The following is a 21,732-nucleotide window of genomic DNA, read 5'->3' on the forward strand; positions in this document are numbered from 1 at the left end:
CCAGAACTGCCCTTATGGCTAAAAGGCTGATGGACACCCTGTCACGTGGAGGCTGCACAGAGAAGAGCAGTCCATGCGTGATGCCTTCTGGCCAAGCCACAGCCCTCCCTGTCTCCTCAGCATCCCCTCTGGGGTTGTTGTAAGAGGGCAGTGGGGTGGCATGGAGACAGAGGGGTGGGGTAGAGAATGGGGAAGAGCTTTGCAGAGCACCAGCCATGAAGCCAGACCTCGTGTGACCAAGTAAGGGAAAGAAATGGGAGACATGAGAATATGGACACAGCCACATTTCCCACAGACGAGCCTCCTCTTCACTGAGGCCTTTTGTTTGACATAGTTTGTTTCCTTTGACCTAAGTTTGGGCACATGTGGCCCTAGGATCCTAATTAGGGGTCTCACCTAGTTGGGTGTTGTCTCTACAAGTGGTTTTCTCCTGAGCTGTGTGAGAAAGCAAAGGAAACTCAGACCCACAGCTTTCCACTGACCTGGGCTCAGAGCCTGCTGAGCTCAGAGCCGTACTGGTGGTAGCCCATTGGTTGGGACTCCTGCCTCTCTCCACACACCCCTACCCCCCTGCCAGGCCCCAGGTGCCTACAGTCACAGATATCTCAGATACCTGTGACTGGCCTGCAGGGGTGCAGCCCCGCTGGTTGGTGGGGCGAGGCATGCATGCCACTGGCTCCTTTGCTTTAGTTCCACGGGGTCTCCATTCCTGGGCTCTGTAGGCCCTGTCTGGCTGGCAGGGCCGACTTGACCCCGGAGACCCCAGCTGGGTCCTGTCACAAACAGGCATGGGGGTGCCTTGCTGCCCTGGCTCTCAGGGTTGCCACTGTGACCTCAGGGACATTCCCAAGTGGGGGCGTAGCTACTGAAGCCAGGGCAGGACATGGAACTGTCTGTGGAGCTCAGATAGCTCACGTTATGGGTTTGTGTCTCCTCAGCTCACACTGCACAGTTTGACCTGCTATGAGGAGCTGGTGACTTTTCTTCAACAAAGTATCCATCAGGTATGGACAATGGTTTATTTTGGGGGGATGTGTGTTTTTAAGCTGCTTTCTTTGGAGACCCTGCTAGATATAGGGTCTTGCCTGATGTCCTGGCTGGTTGGCTGGGTCCTCCAGCACCCTATCTGCTGGAGATCTGTGTACCCACTCCTTGCTGTGAGATGGGGTGTCCAAGGTCTGAACAGTGCAGGGTGCCACGGGGATTCAGAGAAGGGCTGTAGCCTCTCTGGCTTTGTGAGCGAGGGACTTGAAGTCTCCATGGCAAAGAACATGATCTCTGGAGCCTTCAGCCTGTGTTTGAATCTAGGTTTCACCCCTTAGTAGCTCTGTGACCTTGGGCAACTTCTTTAGCCCCTCTCTGCCTCAGTTTGCTCATCTGTAAAGTGCAGCTGATAATAACAGTACTTAGAACTAGCACGCCCGGCTTGATGTTGTCAGTGATTTTAGCTTTTGTTGTTGATGTTATGATCACTATCATCATGATTATTTAAGGTCCCCTTGAGATTGGTTAGCTGTGGACATGTGGAAATGAGGGGGACGCATTACAGGGGCAGGGTGCAGATGACCTTGGCAGAGGTCATTTCCTGAGATCCCCAACTGCAAAGTCTCATTTTCTGATGTCTGTGTCAGGATGGAAGGAAAGAGCACTGAGCCCTTCCGTCCTGGTGTGCAAGCAAATGCTCCCTGCCTCCTCTGCGCCTTTCCTTCAGCCTTCTGGCCTGTGGGACCAGCTCTTTTAGGCTCCAGAGAAGGTGACAGAGGATTTGCTGGTGAGCCTGGAAGGTGGAGAACTTGCCAGATGTGGGGCCAGGGTGGACACTCCTGCTGTCAAAATACCTTCCTCCCGTTCCCTGAAAGTGCTGAGGGTCTGGGCATAGCCTAGGAAGAGTGCCAGCCCTGACATCACAGATGCTTCTTGGGTAGGAAAATGGGGCCTGCTCAGAGACTCTTGGGAGGCAGGGGTACACTCATTGAGGCACTGATTCACCCCAAATTTTCTGCCCCAGAGCTGTTGCCTAGCGAGCAACAGCCCGAGGAGCCTGGCCCGTGTCCCCAGCTTAGGACGCTGCCTTTCTGCACTGACTGTGTTGTCTGGCCTTTCTGGGAGGTTCGAGGGAGGGGCTCTGACGTGGGAGGGGGCCTGGCCAAGGCTGGCCGTCACTCGCTCCCTGTCCCTGGCTCCCTCTGGCTCCTCATGGGCATAACCCAGTGGGCTGTCTGCCGATGTGGTGTGCTCCCCGGCTGGCCCAGAGCAGCTGTAGGGGGCCTGGAGCAGGGGCCTAGTGACCTCCTCTAGCTTATACCTCGGCCACCTGTGGCCCTAGGATCATCGCTGGGCCTCAGTTGCCTTGTCTAGAAAATGGAAGATGGAGCAGTTAGCAGATACTTGCAGCTCTTTACTGCTCAACAGCGGTTTTTTAAGAAGAAACTTAAATGCATGGAGAAGAATGTCTTCTAAATTAAGCACCAGGCGCGATCTAAATAAGCAGGAAGGATCATACTCCTAACTGCACTCAGAGCATTCTGAGAATGCAGCCGTGCATCCGAGAGCCGAGCAAAGCCTGACTGTCTCGGTGCATGTGATTTGACACAGGAGTGGGGGGCAGACCTCCCCTCCCCCTGCACCTGTGTTCACACTGTCAGGTGAAGCAGAGCATGGAGCCCGGGGGCCAGGAGAGGGAGGTGCCCTGGAGGCTTCTAGGGCGCAAAGGACGGCTCTGGGGCAATTGCTCACAGGCTCCAAAGGCCTGTCACCACCCACTGATGGCCCCGGGGCTGACGCCTCCGCACCCCGCACCCCGGCTTTCTGCATCCTTATCTGTGAGAGGAGGCCTCCCTCCTCCCTCCATCAGTACCCCAGGGTTTCGGTGAAGCCCAAGCCAGACGTTGACTGTGGAAGTGGTTCAGAGAGCGGGGCCTGTGCCAGGGGAGGGGCTGCCGGCCTCCTGTCCTTCCTCCGGACCCACAGCGACTCCCCCTCGTCACTCGGCTTTGCTCGCTGGGTGCCGGCAGTCCCTCTTTGGCCCTCCTCACTCGGGAAGGTGATGTTTTCCCCCGCAGCTTAATTATGTTTTTGCTGGAAGCCGTTGAGCTGCCTCAGCACTACCCTCACCAAATTCATTTTTCATGGCCTGGGCCTAAGAGGGGTTCCTCGTGCCAGGCCTGGAAACGAACACTGAACCATCTCTGCCCAAAATAAATAGGCTCCTTGCTGTGTTTTCATGACTGCTCACCCTCAGAGTGAGCTGTCTGGCTGCCCCCCTGTGAGCTGGGCGAGGTCCCCGGTGCCCCCCGCAGCCTCCCATTGGGGTTCCTCGGTGGGCTTCGGTCTCTCCGGGGCCAGAGCAGTGCTGGAGGATGGCCCCTTCTGGCCTACCAGTACCACACATTTTTCCGGACCGTAATGGCAGTTTCCGGCCCGACTTTTGGGCTGGGGAGCTCTCCTTTCAATGCAGGCACCCTTCCCTGTGGCCTCCCGTGTCTCAGCAGCTTGAATTTGATGAGATAATTTTAATAAATGTTTTTTTAAAAAAACAAAATGGCATATTGGTGCCATTCAGTCGTGTTTGGCAGGGGTCAGAAGCCCCAGGCAGCGTCCTCTCTCCACCCTCTGTAGTTGCACTAACAGTCCACACCCAGGGGCACGTCCCCAGCTCCCGGGAAGCTGTCCTGGAAGGAGCCCGAGGACTGTGGAAGACGCTGGCCCACGTAGTACCAGTAGTCCTCCACGTTTACACAGGCCTAGGGCCTCGGTGGGCTTCCGTGTCCCCTGCCTTGTTGCAGCCCTGCGGCCGCGGGCACCCCAGAGGCAACAGCCCGAGAAAGTGTCATTGCTCCCCCAAGACAGCGTGCAAGTCCGTGGTAGCAGGCAATTGGCATTTCGGAAGGGGAAACGGAGACAGCTCTGTCACTCCCCGAGGCGACAGGGAAGTCTGCAGGGGAGCTGCGACAGGCTACGGGTCCTCCCAGGCCCGTGCCCCCTGTGCAAGGATTTCAGTATGACTCAGGTGTCAGAACACTTGCACAGCCTCGGTCTGTGCGAACCCAAGGAAATACACAAGGGAGGGATTTGTTATCCTCATTCAGCAAATGGGGAAACTGAGGGCAACAGGAGCAAAGTGCCTGGCCTGAGGTCAGAGGATTAGGATGAGCTTGATTTAAGATTGTTGTTGACGCATTTATTCCATTTCTATACCCCCTCACAAAGGTTCTCTTATTTACACATTTATAAGAATAAGTTAATAATATAAGATTGCTGTCCTCAGGGCTCTTCTGGGCTTCAGCCTTAGCAAACCTGCCCTCTCTTGCCACTGGGCCTTTGCACTTGCTTTTCGTCTTCCCTGGAACAGCATTCCCTTCTTTCCCAATCCTTTCGGTTTAGATCCCACTTCCTCCAGAAAGCCTTCCTTTACATTCCTTCCTTCCCTGCACTCCGAGTCTGCTTAGAGGCCCTTTCTGTGTGTTTTCAGAGCACCTGGTACTTCCTGTCAGAGCAGAGTCCCTGCTCCACTCTTTTCCAGGTGTTTCTTGTTCTTTCTTCCTAGCATTACTTCTCATGAAGGCAGATCCATATCCACCTTGTTCACAAGCATAGCCTTAGCAGAGAGCAGCCTCTCGGCATGAAAGTTCACACAGTAATTTTTTTAAAGGATTAATCAAATTACTGTATGAAAACAAAGTCTATGTTTTGAAGGAAAGAAAAGATAAGTTTATCAGAAGCCTGAGCCGAAATAATTGCCGCAGTTGAGGACCGTATTTGGCTCTGAGCTTCCTGGCAACCTAGGCAAAATGGAAATATGATCAATTATATTATATTTATTGTTTCAGGAAAACAAGCACTTTTGGATCTGGTTTCAAGTCCATTAAGAAACTGATCACACATAAGGAACACTGACCCTTGTAAGGCAGCATCTGCCATCACAGCTCACAGATGAGGATGAGTGTCATCCCCAAAGTGGGATGAGTAAGGTCTTCAGACAAAATTGCAGCTGGGGGCTGGCGTTTCTCTAGGGAGCCCAAGTGACTTAGCCTATCCTGGGAGGCCACGGCCTCCTGGGCCCCCTGGACAGAAGGGCCGCACAGAGCTGGCGTATGCTCAGGGCTCACACAGGTGTCACGCCCTGTTCTATGTGCTGTACAAGGATGATCTCACTGACTCTTCACAACAACCTGATGAGGGTGGGTCCAAAATATAATCCTCCTTGTTTTACAGATGAAAAGACTGGGGGGCAGGGAGATTAGGAAAGGTCACTGTACTCACCTAGCTAGGAGTGGCACAGCCAGGATTCAAACCCCAGCAGCTGGGCTCTAACCCAGGGTTGGGACTAGGGGGAGATGAAGAAGGTGCTTACCTTGGGTGAAGAATGCAAGGAGGTACCAAAGTCCTCAGTCATCCCCAAAAGTGTAAAAATTTAAAAGTAGTAATATCAAAATTAATCCAAAAAAATTCACGGGATGCCTGGGTGGCTCAGTGGTTTAGCGCTGCCTTCAGCCCAGGACATGATCCTGGAGTCCTGGGACCAAGTCCCACATCGGGCTCCCTGCATGGAGCCTGCTTCTCCCTCGGCCTGTGTCTCTGCCTCTCTCTCTCTCTCTCTGGATTTCTCATGAATAAATAAATCTTCAAAAAAAAAAAAAAATCCACAATGAACAAAATACCAAAAATTTAAACGATGGGATCTGTCTTTGCACGGCTCACCTCACTCACCCTTCTTGACCCTGACTCTGTCCCCAAGCTGCTCGCTGCTGCTCTTAACACAGTGCAGGTCTTTGGCAGAAGGGATTTGGAATTAGACAGAGACTGCTGGAATCCCAACAGGCTGCTTCCCAGCTGTGTGACCTTGGGCCGGTTGCTCAGTACCTGAGCCCATTTCCCTATGTGGCAGAGGGCAGTATTAACACTACTGTCACATAGGCCTGTAACAGTTTTAAGTGTGATGATGCACGTAAGACACCTGCATGGTAAGGGAGGCTGCCCAGGTGCTATCTGGCAAGCTTCCAGGACTCGGACATCACAGGGGCTCCTTGGTGGGCAGTGCGCCTGCTCCTGTTGTCTCTCAGGCTGCTGTGCTTCCCATCATTCAGGGGCCCTGTGGTGGAGCCACCTGGCAACCTCTGGGACCAGGAGGGTGGCAGCTGTCTCAGGGTCAGGCTGCTCCCTGGATGTGGCCCCGCAAGGAGGTGAGGGGAAGGAAGTGCAGACTGAGGGGAATGGTGGGTGCTCATTCCTTTCTTCTCTTTCCCAGTTCGAAGCAGGTCCCTACGGATGCATCCTGCTCACCCTGTCTGCCATCCTGTCCAGGTCCACGGAGCTGTGAGTGTCTTCCTCCCTCACCTCGCTCCCCGCCCCGGGGCCGGGCTTGTCTATCTGGTTGGTGCTCTGCTTGGTGCGTAGTGGGAGTGTAGCAAATGTGGTTGAGAGGATGAAGGAAGGACCACAGCAGTGGGGACCATCAGCAGTGGGGTGAGAACAGTTGCATGTGTGTTCAGAGCACCCTTGTCAGTCTCCCCACATGTGCTGGGGCTGACCAGAGAGACACCCCTGCCCACAGAGCTTCCGGTCCCACTAGGGCCCCAATGGGACTGTGGTGTGCACATACTTAAGCATAGGTGTGGACGCCCCTGGGACATGTGCAGGGGTGGGCAATTGAGGCTGAGGCCTGGGAAATGACTGGGGGTCCCCACCATCTCAGGAAGTGGGGGTTCACTGTTGGCCATGGCAGTTTGGAAAGCTGCAAGGTTTGTGAATCTTGAGCCCTGAAGACACGGGTGCCCAGGGGCCCTGGAAGCAAGAGGACTTCAATTCCATGCATGTTTGTCAATTGTGGCCTCCCAGACTGCCTGAGAGCTGGACTTACTCCATCACTGTCATCCTCCACGAGCTTTCTAGGCTTCTTATCCGTATTTGTCACCTGGGCATGTTGTCCCCAGGGAGGGTGGCAGATTAACAGCACATTAGCAGTTTTGTAAAGTACAATTGATTACTCCTTCCTTGTCCAAGTAGAGAGCAGACTCCAGAGGGTGTGGGGACCTGGGGAATGAATTTTCACCTTGAGAGGATGCTTGCTGTGGGAGATGATTTGGGAACAACCCCAAGCAGGTGGGCCCAGAGGAGTGGGGAGGCAGAAAGAGTAGCTATGTGGTGCCCAGGCTGGGGAGGCCCCAGTAGGAGGAGACACTTGCTCAATGGGCCTGTCCCATTCCCTGCAGGCTCTGGTTTGGGTGGGAGGAGGATGCAGGGGCTCTGTGGCCTCATGCCGCCAGCCTGCCTGCTGCTTGCTGCTACTGACCTTATTAAACGTGCACGCACAGATTTTTCTAATGGCATTTTTCTTCTAATCCTGCCATAATGATATGATTCATTCCTGGCCCGGGCTCACATGCATGGAGACCATAAGCCTCACCGCCTTCTCCCCAGGCCTGGGTTTGCTAATCCCTGGCTGATCAGGATGGGTGGGGCTTTCTGGGTGTGTGGGTGAGACCCCTGAGCTCACTGAGGGGAAGCTGGGCTTTCAGAAGGACCAGGAATGGTGACATCTGGCTTTGTGATCTCCTGGGCCACAGTTTCCCCATCTGTACAGGGGGGTCCCCTGGCTCTGGAGGTCTAGGCCTCTGGTCCGAGTGTCTCTGTTCTGGTGGTCACTGGGCAGCAGCTGCAAGTCCTGCTCGCCAGCCTGGGAGCTGTTTCATATGCATGCCCCTGTAGGGAGCAGCTCTGGTGGGGCTCTCCCTCTGCAGGGGCCTTCAGAGCCCCCCAGGAGCCCCATATCCAGGCTACTGTTCATGTCGTCTGGAACTGGAGGGCTTGGGCTGCTTCTGCACCCTCCCTGTCCCGTCTAACCAAGCCTGGCGTGCTAGTAGGCCTGAGGTCTCAGCCCTGCCATGCTCCTCCCCTGCGCTACACTACACACACAGAGATACACACAGACACAGATAGATACACGGGTACACACACAGATATGCAGATATATACACAGACACACACATACACAGGCACACACATGCACAGATGCAGAGTTTGCAGCATAGACCTACACAGACATACATGCACGACACACAAATACACACACACACAGACACATACAGATATATAGATACACACACAGATAAGCACAGACACACAGACACATGCACACGAAGACAGACATACACACATATAAACGCACGCAGCCACATACACACACGGATATACATAAGGAGAGGCACAGACACAGACACAGGCACTCAGACCCACAAGATCTGGCTGCAGTCACCTCCTTCCCCTTGTCCTCAGGACAGAGGAGTGGAAGTATGTACAGATAATCTGCCTCCCACTCAGGGCTCCTGAGGACCTTCCCTGGGTCCTGGAGGCTGATGGTATCAAAGCCCCCAGGGGCAGCTTTGGCTGTCTGTCCCCTGCCTTCCAGGAGGGCGGGCGCAGAGACCTGCTTTAGCACCGGACCCGGCACCACACTGGTTGGGCTCGTCTTACTCCTGGGCCTCCCCTTCCCTTCTAAGAAGGCAACACAGAAGATACACTCATTAGCAATAGGAACGATAGTAACGGGCATCTCATAAGCTTCCTATGTGCCTGACCCGATGCTGCAACATTTTACACAGGAAACTAGCTTCATCCCACCCCCAACCCTGTTAGCGGGCACTAGTGATTAGCCTCCCTGTCTTTCAGATGAAGAAACAAGGCTTGCCCTGGCTCCCACAGCTCAGCCCAGACAGTAGGGCCCTGGATGGGGCTCTTTGGGTTTGCTGCTTGGTTGCAGGCCTGAATCTCTCTACTCCTTTGAGCCTGAATTTCTTACTCTGAAAGGGGGACGATAGTTCCTGCTTTACAGGATTGAACAAAGATTTATATGTCCAGTGCTTGAGTCGGCTCCTGGTGGGTAGCAAGCCTTAGATGATGGCCACTGCTGGTCTGACCCTGTCACAGCTGTGCTCAGAGGTGTCCTATGTCCCATCCTGTTGTGTCTTGCCCTCAGTCCTGGCTTGGTGCCTGGTGGTGGAGACATGGCCACAGGGATGTCACTGTAAGTGGTGATGGGAGGCATGCCCGCAGGCTCCCGGGTGCTGTGTGCTGGTGCTCAGAGCAGGCAAGAGAAGGGGAGTTTGGAAAACCCATCCCTGCCATGGGAAGGCACCACCCAAAGATGTGCCTGAGAAGACACTCGGCACAAGTGTCTTGTTTGGTCAAAGTTCAAAACCACTTTTAGACAGACTGAGAGACTGAGGACAGGACTTTGGGTGGGAAATGGGGCAGGCTTTGGGCACAGGGCTGCTGGCGACATAGAGTAGAGCCAGACACTCCTCCCTGTGGTCTGGGGGGCTCCCTGAAAGGGGTGGCAGCGTGAGGTGGAAAGATGGGACCAATGGTGAGGAGAGCAGTCTGTCGAAACGGTGCCCAGATCCTGTGAGAGATTCACGCTGAAATGATTTAAAAGAACACGTTAGCATTCCTGGCATCGCAGGGCTCCTCTGAAGAAGCTGTTCTCTGGCCTTAGAAGGGGAGCTCCTGGAGTGGCCCACGCCTCCTCTATGCCAGTCACGCACTCCAGCGGTGCTTCCCTCGGCTCCCTAGAGCCTCTGATCTCTGATCTCAAGAGGGGCACCAGGTCTGGCTGAAGGTTTGCTGTGATTCCCCTGGTAGTGACAACAGTCTGGGACTGTGAAAGCCCACCCCATCCTGGCCTGCCGCAGGGCCTAGCAGCTTGCAAAGTCTTTTCTTTATGGACATTGGGGCATATGGGGGCAGATGTCATCCAGCACAGTCTCCATTTGTCCGGCTGAGCTGATTGGCTTGTCCGGGGCAGCCCAGTGGGTGACAATTCACATGAAAGCATCCCCCTCATTGGCTAGGATGTAGCTTCCGAACACCCGAGTCCCCAATCTGCTTGGCTGCCTACACGCTTGTGGCTGACCCAGCCTGCGCCTTAGGCCCTTTATCTCTAACAGGAGGGAGGCAAACTGGTGCTTCTGAAACTCTTTGAGTTGCGAACCTGAAATCTAACATTTTCCCAAATAAACTATATCCCAAAGCTCAATAAAAAGCAGATGCAGCAGGCCTAGAGTGGGGGGGGGGGTGGTAATGGGGGAGAGGTGGAGACCCCTTCCTGCCCCTCCCTGTCTCCCAGACTGGCCCCAGGAGACCCCTGTTTGGAGAAGCTTAACAGGAGCAGGGCCAGACGATCCCTGAGGGCCTTCCTGCTCTGAGGTTCGGATTCAGTGTCGCCAAACCCTTTGATGCCGTCTCAGGGTGATCTGTTACTACTTTGGGCAGTTGAAAACATGACCTGGTAGCCCAAGGAGAGCGGTCGCCCAGATCATGTGCTGTGCAGCCCGGGAGAAACAGAGTGGGGGGCTGGGAACAAGCCTCCAGTGCTCTACAAGTACAGCGAGTACGTGTGCACTTGTGGCGGCGTGAGCGTGCATGAGGGCTCCCGTGAGGTTGTGGGGCTGGGTGTGAGTTGATGTGGGTGTTGGTGGTTATGTTCGAGATAGTGTGAAGGTGACTTGATTGTGTGATTGTGTGTGTGACTGAGGGCATGGCCGTCCCTCCCTCTCTAGCAGGGGCCCCGAGGCCCAGGGGCAGGCCTTGCACCCAAGTCAGTGCCTTCTGTCCAGTGGTTGTTCCCAGCTCTGGGGGGAGCCAGGGTGAGGGCACCAAGGGCAGATGCGGATGCAGCCTGGCACAGCCTGGCCACTTTACCCTCAGAGGCCGAAATAACCGTACTGAAGCTGGCCTTTGAGTTTTGTTTACTGGGGCCGACTGCAAAGCCTTGTGAAGGTTTTATTTTTATCCGCTTGATTTCCAGCCATCTATTTTCCTTCCTAAGATCTTGAGTTGCTTACAGTAAATCTCATACAGGCTTTGATGCTTACCTAGCACCACTGCCTTTTGAACTGTGTGGCCTAGAACTTTCCCCAGCATGTTGTCACAAGTCCCAAAGATGCTCGGGGCCCTGGGGTCAGGCCAGCTCAGAGCCAGACCTGCACAATGCAGTGCAAGGGTGCTCCGGCCCCAGGGAGTGAGCAGTGAGCCAGGTCCTGGCACAAGGGAGGGCTCCGGAGATGCCCATGGGGTGGCTTAGGCCTAGGTGGTGGTAGAGGGGGGACAGTTTGGGAAGAGACCCTTTTCATGCCTCAGACCCGTGGCATTCATTGCAGGGGCAACTTGGGGCCATTCAGAGGCAATCTTGAAAGTCCAAAATGGGTAGTAGTTTGTCATCTGCTGGTCATTTTTGAACAGACCAAGCCAGGCACTGAGGGTGAAGGGCAGTACCCACACCATGGTGGCTTTGTGGCTCTCTCTAACTTTCTCCAGGAGAGGAAGAACAACAGCACAGTTTATTTCTTTGTGGAAATAGCCCTGAAATGAAAGCCAACCATGAGTGTTGGTAACGCAAAGGCAAGTGGCAGAAACTTGATTCTTAGCCAACGTAAGCAGAAAACAGCACTATTAATTGATTCATATCAAAAGCCCACAGCTTTAGGAGTGGCTGGATCCAGGAATCAGACAGCGTCCTTGGGACATGGTGTCCCTCCTTCTGTCCCGTCATGCTTCTTTCCTCTGTCTCAGCTGTGTTCCCAGGGGGGCCCTGCTGCGTGGTAGGCTCCAGTGAGCCCCGTGGAGAGGAAGCCCCCCACCTTTTTAAAGATTGTATTTATTTATTCAGAAAGAGAGAGAGCCTAAGCAGGGGGAGAGGCAGAGGGAGAAGGGGAGGGAGAAGCACACTCCCCGCTGAGCACGGAGCCTGACACGGGGCTCCATCCCAGGACCCTGAGATCAAGACCCAAGCTGAGACAGGCGACGCTTAACCAGATGAGCCACCCAGGTGCCCCGTGGAAACCCTTTCCCCAGCGCTCCTCGGCCTGCTGGCAGCCACGACACATTCCTGACACCTCATGGTGCACAGGTCTGGGCTGTATCCATCATGGGGCGTGTGGACACGGAGGGCCCAGAAGGCAGGCAGGACCCACAGAGGGGCACACGCTGCCTGGGAAAGGGACGGCTGTCTCATCAGGAACTGGGAGTTTGGGAGGCGTCCAGGAACAGGAGAGTAGATGTGACTTTGGGGGTGGGTCAGATCTGGACCTTAATCGAGGCCCCCACAGGCTCCCGTTGGAAACGAAGAAAAGCAATGACAAAGCTTCCAGATCCTTCAGTCGTGGGCTGGGCCAGGGGCTTGTGGCATAAGGATTTGAGCAGGAGGCTGTTCTTGGTGGTCCCAGCTATGCTGTTGTGACAGGGGTGGGGGAGGTGGGATACCCCCCAGCTTCCTCCTCCATCCTCCTGCACGCCTGCCTGGACTCCTCCAGCCCAGAATAACACGGTGCACACAGAAGCACCCAGCCCAGGCACCCCGGCCCCACACAGTAGCCGCTTTGTGCTCCTTGAACAAAGCCTTTGGCCTCTCTCACCTGGGCCTCCCACATGCAACAGGAGAGACAGGACAGGGGGCCTACAGGCCTTTCCTGCCTAACCTGCCAACATCTTTTGAGTATAGCTGGGAAACAGGAGGAGAGGAACTTCCTCAGTGACCTCCAAGTCCTCTGTAACCTTGATTCAGATTGGGGCGGCGGCCATGCCTGTGAGCGCTTTCAGCAAATGTGTCTGAGGAGACCAAGGTGACGGGTACCAAAGGGCTTGCAGGTACCTCTGTCACTGGAAACAGGAGACCCTCTCTCTGGCCACCTGCTCCCGTGTCCCCTCCACAGTGGGCCAGAGCTGTGTCCTGGAGATCTCTCAGCGGCTCCCTCTGGGGACCCTGTGGGGGCCTCCTACCCCTTGGGAGGCAGGGGCTGGAGACCCAGCCTCACCGCAGGTGGAGGAGACAGGGAGGGTCCTCAGTGCCACTCTGGGGTTTGAAGGCATGTAGCAACCCAAGGAGCAGCTCAAAGACCCGGGGCCATTATTCCATTTTACAGATGAAGGGACCAAGGCTCTAAGAAATTAGGGCAGGTTGGTGGCAAGTTGACACCATGCCTGAGTGTCCTGGCCTCCAGTCTAAGACTCAATGCCTGCCTGCCCTTCCTGGGCTAGGGGAGGAATGACAGGCACTGCCCTGCTGTGTCTGCCAACTTAGAAGGAGAGGTGGGAAACAAGACCCCTAAGTAGGCCCATCCCAAACCAGATGCCTGTCCACCAGCTTCCTTCTCCATTTAATTTCTGCCGGCATGGCCTGGGCCAAAGCAGGCCCGGCCCCAGGCTGCTGAGGTGGCAAGTCCCGGCTGGTGAGTGGCAGCGGGGTGTGGTTGAGGGCAGTAGGTCTGCCCGGGAACATTGAGCCCCTGTGGCAGATGAGGGCGACTAAGCCCAGAGCACCCTGGGGTGAGCGGCAGAGCTAGGAGAGGCTCCTGACTCTCAGTGCATCTAGCGTTCCTACCCATGAGCCATTCCTCCGTGTTCCTCGGAGGGCTTGGGTGTCCAGATACAGAGGATGGGCCTTGGGAGGAGGGAGAGGCAATGAATTATTTTGGAAGGATCTTCTGTTCCAGGCCGACCTCAGTTGCTTGGGTGGGATGCTTCCTTCCGCCTGCCTCCGCACACCTCCTGGGATTCAGCTTCTGGAGGCTGCTCCATGAGGGCCTTCCTTATAGCTTCTCCTCGGATGGGTGTGGGCCAGGCTTACATGATTTAGGGCCCCTTTGCTGTGCATCTGCCGAGTTAGAGTCCAATTCTGGGTGCCAGGGGGCCAGATGAACCCAACATAACCCTGGCCCTCAAAGTCCTTGCTGCCTAGAGGGATGAGGCAGGCACAGGAAAAGCATTGGCAGGTGCTCTAAGGAAGAGGGCTGGCTCAGGAGAGAGTGGGGCACATCTGTCCTGCGGTGAGGGAGTAGCTTTATGGAAGAGGCGACTTTCGGCTGGGCTCTGAGGGGATATGTGGGAAGGGTTTTGGCAGGCCGCAAGAACAAAGCAGGCAAAGGCCTGTGATGGGGGTTTGCAGGGAACCATTGCACAAGGTCTGGTTGAGAAGGAAGGTGCCAGCACTCAGGGTGGCGGGGTCTTGTGGGTGGTGAGGAGGGGGACAGCTCGGGAAGGCCTTGGACACTTCTACTTTCCCTTCCTTCTTCCAGGCCCACTCGTTTCTCTCCATCCATGCACTGTGCCCCATCCCTCAGGTCCACACCCAGCCCCTTCCTGTCCTGGCCCCTGCCTGGGGAGCAGAAGTAACAGCCAGCCCCTCCAACCTGTGGAGCCCTGTGCTGTTTGTGAGGTCCTTGAGTGGCCAGGGCCCTTACTGCAACAGATCTTTGAGGTGCATATCATTATCCCCATCAGGGAGTGACCCGCCAAAGGCCCAGAGATGGAAAGCAGTTTGTTTGCAGAAGGTCCCAAAGTGCAGGTGGCAGTGGGGGCCTGCCACCCAGGTGTCCTGACTCATCGTCCACTCCCTGCAGGCCTTCCTGGGAAAACAGTCAATATCCGCTCTACCCAAATCCTTTTTAGATATTCATAGTTACTTTCAACTGCTCGCAGACCTCCATTTATTCTGGGTTCTTGGCTGCCACACGAGTAGTTTGAGGTTGCGGGAATCGTGACCTCTCCGTCATTGTGTTTTTAGTTGTTGTTATTGTTGTTATCGTAGGAAAAAGGAAGTGACATTTACCAAATGCCAGATGCTTTATATAGTTCACCTCACTCTCACAGCAGTCTATAGTAAAGGGAGGCATCATCCCACCCCTGCTGCAGGGGGAGGCAGGCTCAGAAGGGGGAGAGCTGGTAAGTGGCTGGATTCGAATCCAGGGCCCCCTGACTTCGGAGCCCAGGTTCTCGTAGTTGTTCCAAGCTGCCCTTCTCACTATTGGTTTGTCCTCACAAATCAATAGGATTCTCAGGGGAGGGGGCGGTAGGGAGGACCAGCCAGAGCAGGGTGTGGTGGTGCTCCTGAGGCCCGGTGCTCTGGGGTCAGGTGGAAGGGAGGTGGCTGGCCGGATTCTCCTGGGTTAATTACCACCTATTTTAGGCATGATATTTTCAACATCAGAGTCACGAACCAGGCACACTTGTTCACATCCCAGAAGGTCCCCCGAGACCCCTCGCTCTAGTCCTCTGCTTTTATAAGTGAAGACACAGTCTGAGAGAGAGGCAGGGACTTGCCTGAGGTTACACGGCCAGTCTGAGGCCGAGCTGGCCACTGACTCCACCTCGCGGACATTGATTTTAGGTGAGTGGCTTTGACTGTAGGCAGGAACCGTGTCTCTGGGACATGGAGACATATACTTCCTTCTTATTGAGAAACTTCTGCACAAGATGCCCAGATTCACATGTTCAGATGCATGTTGGGGAGGCTTTAGTGTGAAGGGACAAGCCGTGCCCCCGCCAGCGCGGGTGGGACCAGGAGTGGGGCTTCGAGGCTCTCGGAGCTGCCTGGAGTTGGCCAGCCAGGCTGAGCACGACATGGTTCAGGCCACAGTGGACTCTGTGTGGGGACACAGTCCTGCCTGCTGGCTGGCTGTGTGATCACAAGACCACAGGTCCCTTCTCCTGGCCAGGCCTCACTATCCCCCTAGGTGGTTCTTGTTCTTCGGGCCTCATGGGGCTTTAGGAGAGGATGTGTTTGAAAGCGAGCTCGTAGGTTCTGCAGATTCTAAGGCGCAAGCATTGTAAGCTGCTCAGTGGCTCAGCTCAAAAGCTGCCCCTCTAAGACGTGTGAGGAGTGACTGGAGGGAGTCCGTGGAGCTCTAGCCCCGCTTTGGGTAGCTGAGTCCGGGCTGGCACCTGTCACTAGCCCTGGGCCGCTTGTGTTCCTTCACGAGGCACCCATCTTTCCATCTGCAAACTGCTGAGCCCTGAGGGCTGTGCCAGCCCCAGTGTCCTCTTTGTTCTGTGTCTTGGTACAGTGCCTGGTCTCTGGGAGCTCTCGCTGGGGGCACAGCTGGGAGAAGCAGCCCTTGCTGGCATCCTGGGCAGAGCTCTCTGTTCCTCTTCCTCTGGATACTTCTGTGGCGAACTGTCACTCCAACCGTGGGTCCAGGTTCTGGCCATTTGCTCTCAGGATGCTGAGGAGGTTAGTAGCAGGGCAGCCAGGGCCAAGCCCCTCCTCATAAGGGTCCCTGCCCTGGGTGGATCCATTCAGGCTCCTCCTACCCTATGCTTCTTGGAATGAAAATCCAGGTCAGCTCCTGCTCCCTGAGGGGTCTCCAGTGCCAAGAGCCTCGGTGGGGTACTGGTGTCATCAGGCTGTGGCTCCTCCTGGCTCCTGTCACCTAGCCCAGTAGCTGGCCCTGGGCTGTGCAGAATTTTTTAGAGCCCAGCGTTGTCCGGTCCCCCAAGTGGACTGTGGAAGGCAGAGCCTGCTCATTGGATGGAATGGCATTGATCCCAGGGAAGGGTTCATCACAGCTTGTGGCTCAGAAGCCCAGCAAGTATGGGGACCTCAGAGCCCAGGCAACCCCTCCTCTGATTCAGCACTTGCTCCCAGGAGGCTGCATGACCTTGGAGACCTGGGGGATCCCCCAAGAGGCTACAGGTGTTGGAGGAGGGAGAAGGAGGGGACCCCTCAGCCAGAGCAGCTCTGCCTTTATGTCTTATATGTTTGGTGTCTGCCTAGGAGATGACATTCGAAGAAAGAGCTCTAAGTCTAAACAGACATCAGACGCTGCTCGTGTTAATTTGCTAGGGTTGCCATAACAAAGCACCACAGCCTCGGTGGCTGAAACAACAGAAACTCACAATTCTGGGGGCCGGCAGTCCAAGATCGAGGCATCAGCAGGGTTGGTTTCCTCTGCAGCCTCTCTCCTGGGCCTGGGAGGTGGCTGCCTGCTTCTGTGTCCTCACATGGTCTTCCTCCTGTGAGCTCGTATCTCTGGTATCCTGTTCTTGCAGGGACCCAGGCATATTGGACTCCGGCCCACCCTGATGGGCTCGGGGATCTTAAATCACTCCTTTAAAGGCCCTGTCTCTGAATACAGCCACATCCTGAGGTACTGGGGTCGGTGCTTCAACATAGGAATTTGGGGGAACACAGCTCAGCCCATAACACCATTCATCTTTTTTTTTTTTTTTAAGATTTTATTTATTTATTCATGTGAGACAGAGAAAGAGGCAAAGACCTAGGCAGAGGGATAAGCAGGGAGCCTGTGGAACTTGATTCCAGGACCCCGGGATGCTGCCGTGAGCCAAAGGCACATACTCAACCATTGAGCCACCCAGGTGCCCAACACCACTCATCTTGTGCAAGGGCCTTATGTCACAAGAGGAGAGACTGAGGCCTGGAGAGGAGAGATTGGCTGCCACACGGCTGGCTGGGGCTGGAACACCAGCTTGGTGACGGCCCTGCCCTTTGAACTGCCCTCTCTCTGGGCAGAGCAGAGCCCAGTTTTTCCTTTGCTCAAGGACTCCTCACACTCAGCTCTCCAGGGAATTCCCCTAGAGGGAGGTTGGGCATCTAGATTTGCCAAAGTTGTAAATCTCTTAAGCCGTAAGCTGCTCCCTGGCGTCTTGCGAGTGCCCTAATGTGAAATGCAGACGTTCCTCCCTTTCAAGCTCAGCGCTCACTCCTGAATTTCCCATCGTGTTTGCACCTAAGGATGCAATTACCATTTCCTCCCATTGTCCTTTCTGCCTGTCTCTCCGCTCTCAGCTGACGCAGGCTCTCAAACCCGCTGGGTGAGCACGAGGCTGTGAGATGATGAAGATCGGACCGCTTCTGAAAGCTTTGGGCTGGCTCGGAGCCAGTGATGATTATCAGTCCACCCAGGGCTCCTTTGAGGTTATTTTCTTCCCTTTAGAAGATGCCCATATATGCTGCGCAGAACGTTTCCATCAATTCTTCTGCCTGAACGAGCGCCAGTCGAGCGCTGCCTTTGGCCATTTGGCGCCCCAGCCGGCTCCTTCCCCGGCCTGCTGGGCTTCTCTGATGGGTGAGCCTCCCAGGCCCTTCCCAGGACCCTCAGGCCTCTGTACTTCTCCGCCGGGTCCCTGCAGTGCCAACCCGGCCCATCTTGCCGTGTGGACCGCAAACCATCCCCATTTGGCCACGGTTATTAAAAACCACAAGAAAGCATTTCTCCAGCAAAGGTCATGGAGCTTGAGTTTCTAAACTCGTTTGGGAAGGATACAGGACCAGGGTGTTTTAGGTTTGTGGACTTATGGCAGATCTTAGATTTAAAGCATAAAATTGAGACCAGGCTTCTCTTCTCTTCCACTAAAAGAGAAAACAAACATTGTGATTGCTGAGCCCTTTCCTCTGGGCTGTCTGTCTGTGGTCTCTTTGGGGTGGGGCTGGAGGGGGCAGGCCGGGCCACGGGCACAGCGCTGGGCTGGCAGCGTGCCGTCACCTCCAGCGATGCCCTTCTGCGTCTCTCCATGTCTATAAAATATAGTGATCCTACTTCGCTGGGGGCAGGGCTGTAATTGGCATCCTCCAGGCACGTTCCATAGATGGTGGCTCTTTCCTGTCCAACTGTCCACGGTTCTGGTCAACAATTAACACTTGGTCTCCCGAAGGATTTACGTGGGGGTAGGTAAAAGCAATTGTGTCCTAGGCCTGGGCTTTCTAGATGGTGGGAGAGCTTTGAGATGGGTGGGGCTGCCTCCTGGTGCTGGCCTCACATATGACAGAGCCCTGCCGACAATGACATGTGGTCCCCAGCTCCATACTGCCCTAAGAAATCGTTTTTTTTCTGGTGTGAGGGATGTGTTTTGGCAAAGGGGCTTTTCACCACATGTCTTTTGGGGGGCCCCCTTCTGATGGTAGAGCCATTGTAGTGACCTGGGGTCAGGAGAGCACAGGCCTTAAGGCTGGCTGCTGGGTCCCCCACCAGCTCCATAGCCCATACACCCAGTGCCCTGGGCAAGTCAGTACTTCTCTGAGCTTTGGTTTCCTCTTGGCATTTGGGGAATTATGCATGTAGAGGGCCTGGTATGAGGCCCATGCCCAGGTGGTGGCAGCTGTTGTATTAGGATTCTAGCAGGTGTTAGAGACCATCAATCCCACTGAGCGGGCTCACAGACTGAGGCCGGGAGATGGAAGGGGCTGTCCCAGTTCCAGTTCCCACTTTGGTAAATGGCAGTTTGGGATGCTGGATCCCAAATTCAGGGGCCTCTCTGCTGTGTCATGCTTGCATCACTCTTCTGCATGTTGGTGGTGGCCCCGGTGAAGCCAGATGGAGTCCATTGCCCAGAGCAGAGTGAGCATGCGCTGCAGAGCCCTGAGTTGCCCCCAGATCCAGAATTCTGGGCCTCAGCCTGGAACCCGAGGGAGCCCCTGGTCCCCCAGTGAGGTTTGCCCAGGAGGCCTGAGTCAGGCAGAGGTATGCTAATACCACCTCTTCTGTGTTTTCTAGTGTCCGCCAAGACTTTGATGTCCCCACCAGCCACCTGATTGGAGCACATGGATACTGCACCCAGGTCAGGGAGTGCAGTGGGGCGCTGGGCAGCAGGGCACTTCTTTTCCTTCCTCCTGCCTTCTTGCTTGGCCCCTGCCATCCTTCTCCAAGCAGCTTTCACGTGCCAGCCTCTGCTGGACTTCACTGTCAAGGAGACCCTGAAAGGCCACTCAGTTCAGCTTCCACTTCTGGAGAACTTGCTGTGCCTCATCTGTGTGCTTGGCACTGCAGGGTATGCAAAGGACAGAGCCAGGCGCCTCACAGCCCAGAGCCCCAGTCAGAGCCCCGTGGCACCTTTTATGTTTGCACAGGGCACCATATTGGCAATGACCCTCACCTTTGCAGCCTCACGAGAGACCTTGAGGGGTCTCATGGGGCAGGGGGAACGCTTACACACGTCATCGATCCTCCCACCAGACAGCCAATGATACCAGGGAGGAGATCTGCTCCTGATCCTATCAGGGAGCATTAGGATGAGGCACCAGATGCTGCACCTGGCTTCCATCTGTGCCTTTCTCTGCATGGCCAGGCCACCAGAACGGCCACCAGGCCATAGTTATGTCTGACCCTTGATGCACACGGAGCAGCACGTATAGCACAGACAGGCTAGGCAGAGTTGTGGAGTCTGTTGGGCGCAACCGAGGACCCAGTTGTCCTGAGGGTCCTGGCTTACTTGTGTCTGCTCTGCCAACATAGCCAGGTACCAGGCAGGGGCCAGCTCGGGGTCTGAGGTTTATGCCGGGAAGCTGAGGGGGCTGCTGAGTTGGCTGATGCCCACCTTCCTAGAGGAAGTCCTCAGGGTGAGCAGCTGCCTTCCTATCTACCTGGGATGGCCTCATGCCCTCTCTGGGGGGCCTGTCTTCTTGGTGGGAGCTTCTCCCTCAGCAGGCAAAAAGAGACGTATAAGCAGGCGTGGACAGCCAAGGGGGTGTGTAAAAGATGCTGGACCGGAATCTTGGGCTGGTTCTGAGCCATGTTCACTGTTTCACACATGAATGAGCTGGGCTGATCTTCTTCCTCTCCCTAAGCCCCAGTTCCTTCTTTTGTAGACCAAAGAGCATGGACTAAACCATTGCTGCTGCTGCTTTTTTTTTTTTTTAAGATTTTATTTATTTATTCATGAGAGACACACAGAGAGAGGTAGAGACACAGGCAGAGGGAGATGCAGGCTCCTCACAGGGAGCCTAACGCAGGACTCCATCCCAGGACCTGGATCACACCCTGAGCTGAAGGCATATGCTCAACCGCTGAGCCACCCAGGTGCCCATAAAGCATTGCTTCTTGAACTTTGACGTGCATGCACATGAATCCCCTGGGAGTCCTGTGGAAGAGCAGGCTCAGATTCAGTGGGTCTGGCCTGGAGCCTGAAGTTCTGAATTTCTCCCAGGCTTCCCAGAGGGGATGCTGCTGGTCCATGGACCACACTTTGGATAGCAAGGGTCTCCATGACCAGTATGCTCTGCCACGGCGTGATTTTGAGTCTTGGGGCAGGGAGCAGCCTATTTCCCCTGCCTTCCCCATTTCAAGTGGGCTTCCTTGTGCTGAGGAGGGTTTGAGACAGATGGGGAGCAAGAACCTTTTTCTTCCCCTGAGAACCACATGGGAAAACTCGAACCCATCTGAAAAACGCCGCGCCTTTCTTAGCGGGGCCACTGCCCCTGAGGTGCAGTATCTCAGAGCAGACATTTCCTCCAAATTCTTTCTCATTTCCTCTGTAAGGACACAATGGGGCCCTTTCGCTATCTCCCTCCAATGGGGTTCCCTCCGTGGCCATCAGAGGGGGCCTCTTTTACTGTCACCGGGGCAGGGGTCTTGGTGTTGACGGAGGGATTTATTAACTGGGGCATGGCTGTTACAATTCAGGGGAAAACACTTCTGTGAACTCTTCCCTCCAGAGTTTATGCTGGGAAAGGGCTATCACGGCTATTCCCACATAACGTGGGGGCGACTGCTGCCTGCTGGCCTTCCACGCACACCAGTCCTGACAGGATGGGCCTGACAGAGGGTCCCACCCGCCCAAGTGCCAAGGCTGGGCTCACTCAGATCCTTCCTCAGCTGTGCGGCAGGCTCATAGTGGCCACCATTCATCTGGGACCTTCCTTGGCCAGGGGCTACCCTGAGGGTAACACATGAGGGGTGAGGGAAGGACACCAGGCAGGGAGCCTGAAAATGTGGGTGGAAGTCCAGCTCTGTTACTAACTAGCTGTGTAGCTTGGTAAATCCTCTCCTGCCACCTTGATGCAGAAGGCTCTGGCTGAAGGAGACCACCAGAGGAACAGGGCTCCACAGGTCACTGGTCTCCTGGTTCCGGGGTCAGCGGGCTTGTTGGCCTCTTGGCTGTGCAGCACAAGTCACATGGCCAACGAGTGCGTGATGGCGCTCGGCCAACGAGGGCAGGGGCAGATCT

General features: G+C 55.3%; 1 protein-coding gene across 5 annotated transcripts in view; it reads left to right on the forward strand.

Moving 5' to 3' along the window:
• The window catches only part of MINDY4 (MINDY lysine 48 deubiquitinase 4), a 105,310-nt gene that overhangs the window by 65,902 nt on the left and 17,676 nt on the right, over positions 1-21,732 (forward strand). For all 5 annotated transcript variants that reach the window (XR_005983579.1, XR_005983580.1, XR_005983578.1 and 2 more), the window contains 3 exons: positions 939-1,004; positions 6,248-6,315; positions 19,284-19,347. Coding sequence is in view for 2 of the 5 variants with exons in the window: in XM_041728087.1 (XP_041584021.1) it covers positions 939-1,004; positions 6,248-6,315; positions 19,284-19,347 (198 nt within the window). In the remaining 3 variants the exon portion in view is untranslated. Of the gene's footprint in view, positions 1-938; positions 1,005-6,247; positions 6,316-19,283; positions 19,348-21,732 lie in introns of those variants that run through there.

Source organism: Vulpes lagopus, chromosome 13 (genome assembly GCF_018345385.1).
Source record: "Vulpes lagopus strain Blue_001 chromosome 13, ASM1834538v1, whole genome shotgun sequence".
NCBI lineage: Eukaryota > Metazoa > Chordata > Mammalia > Carnivora > Canidae > Vulpes > Vulpes lagopus.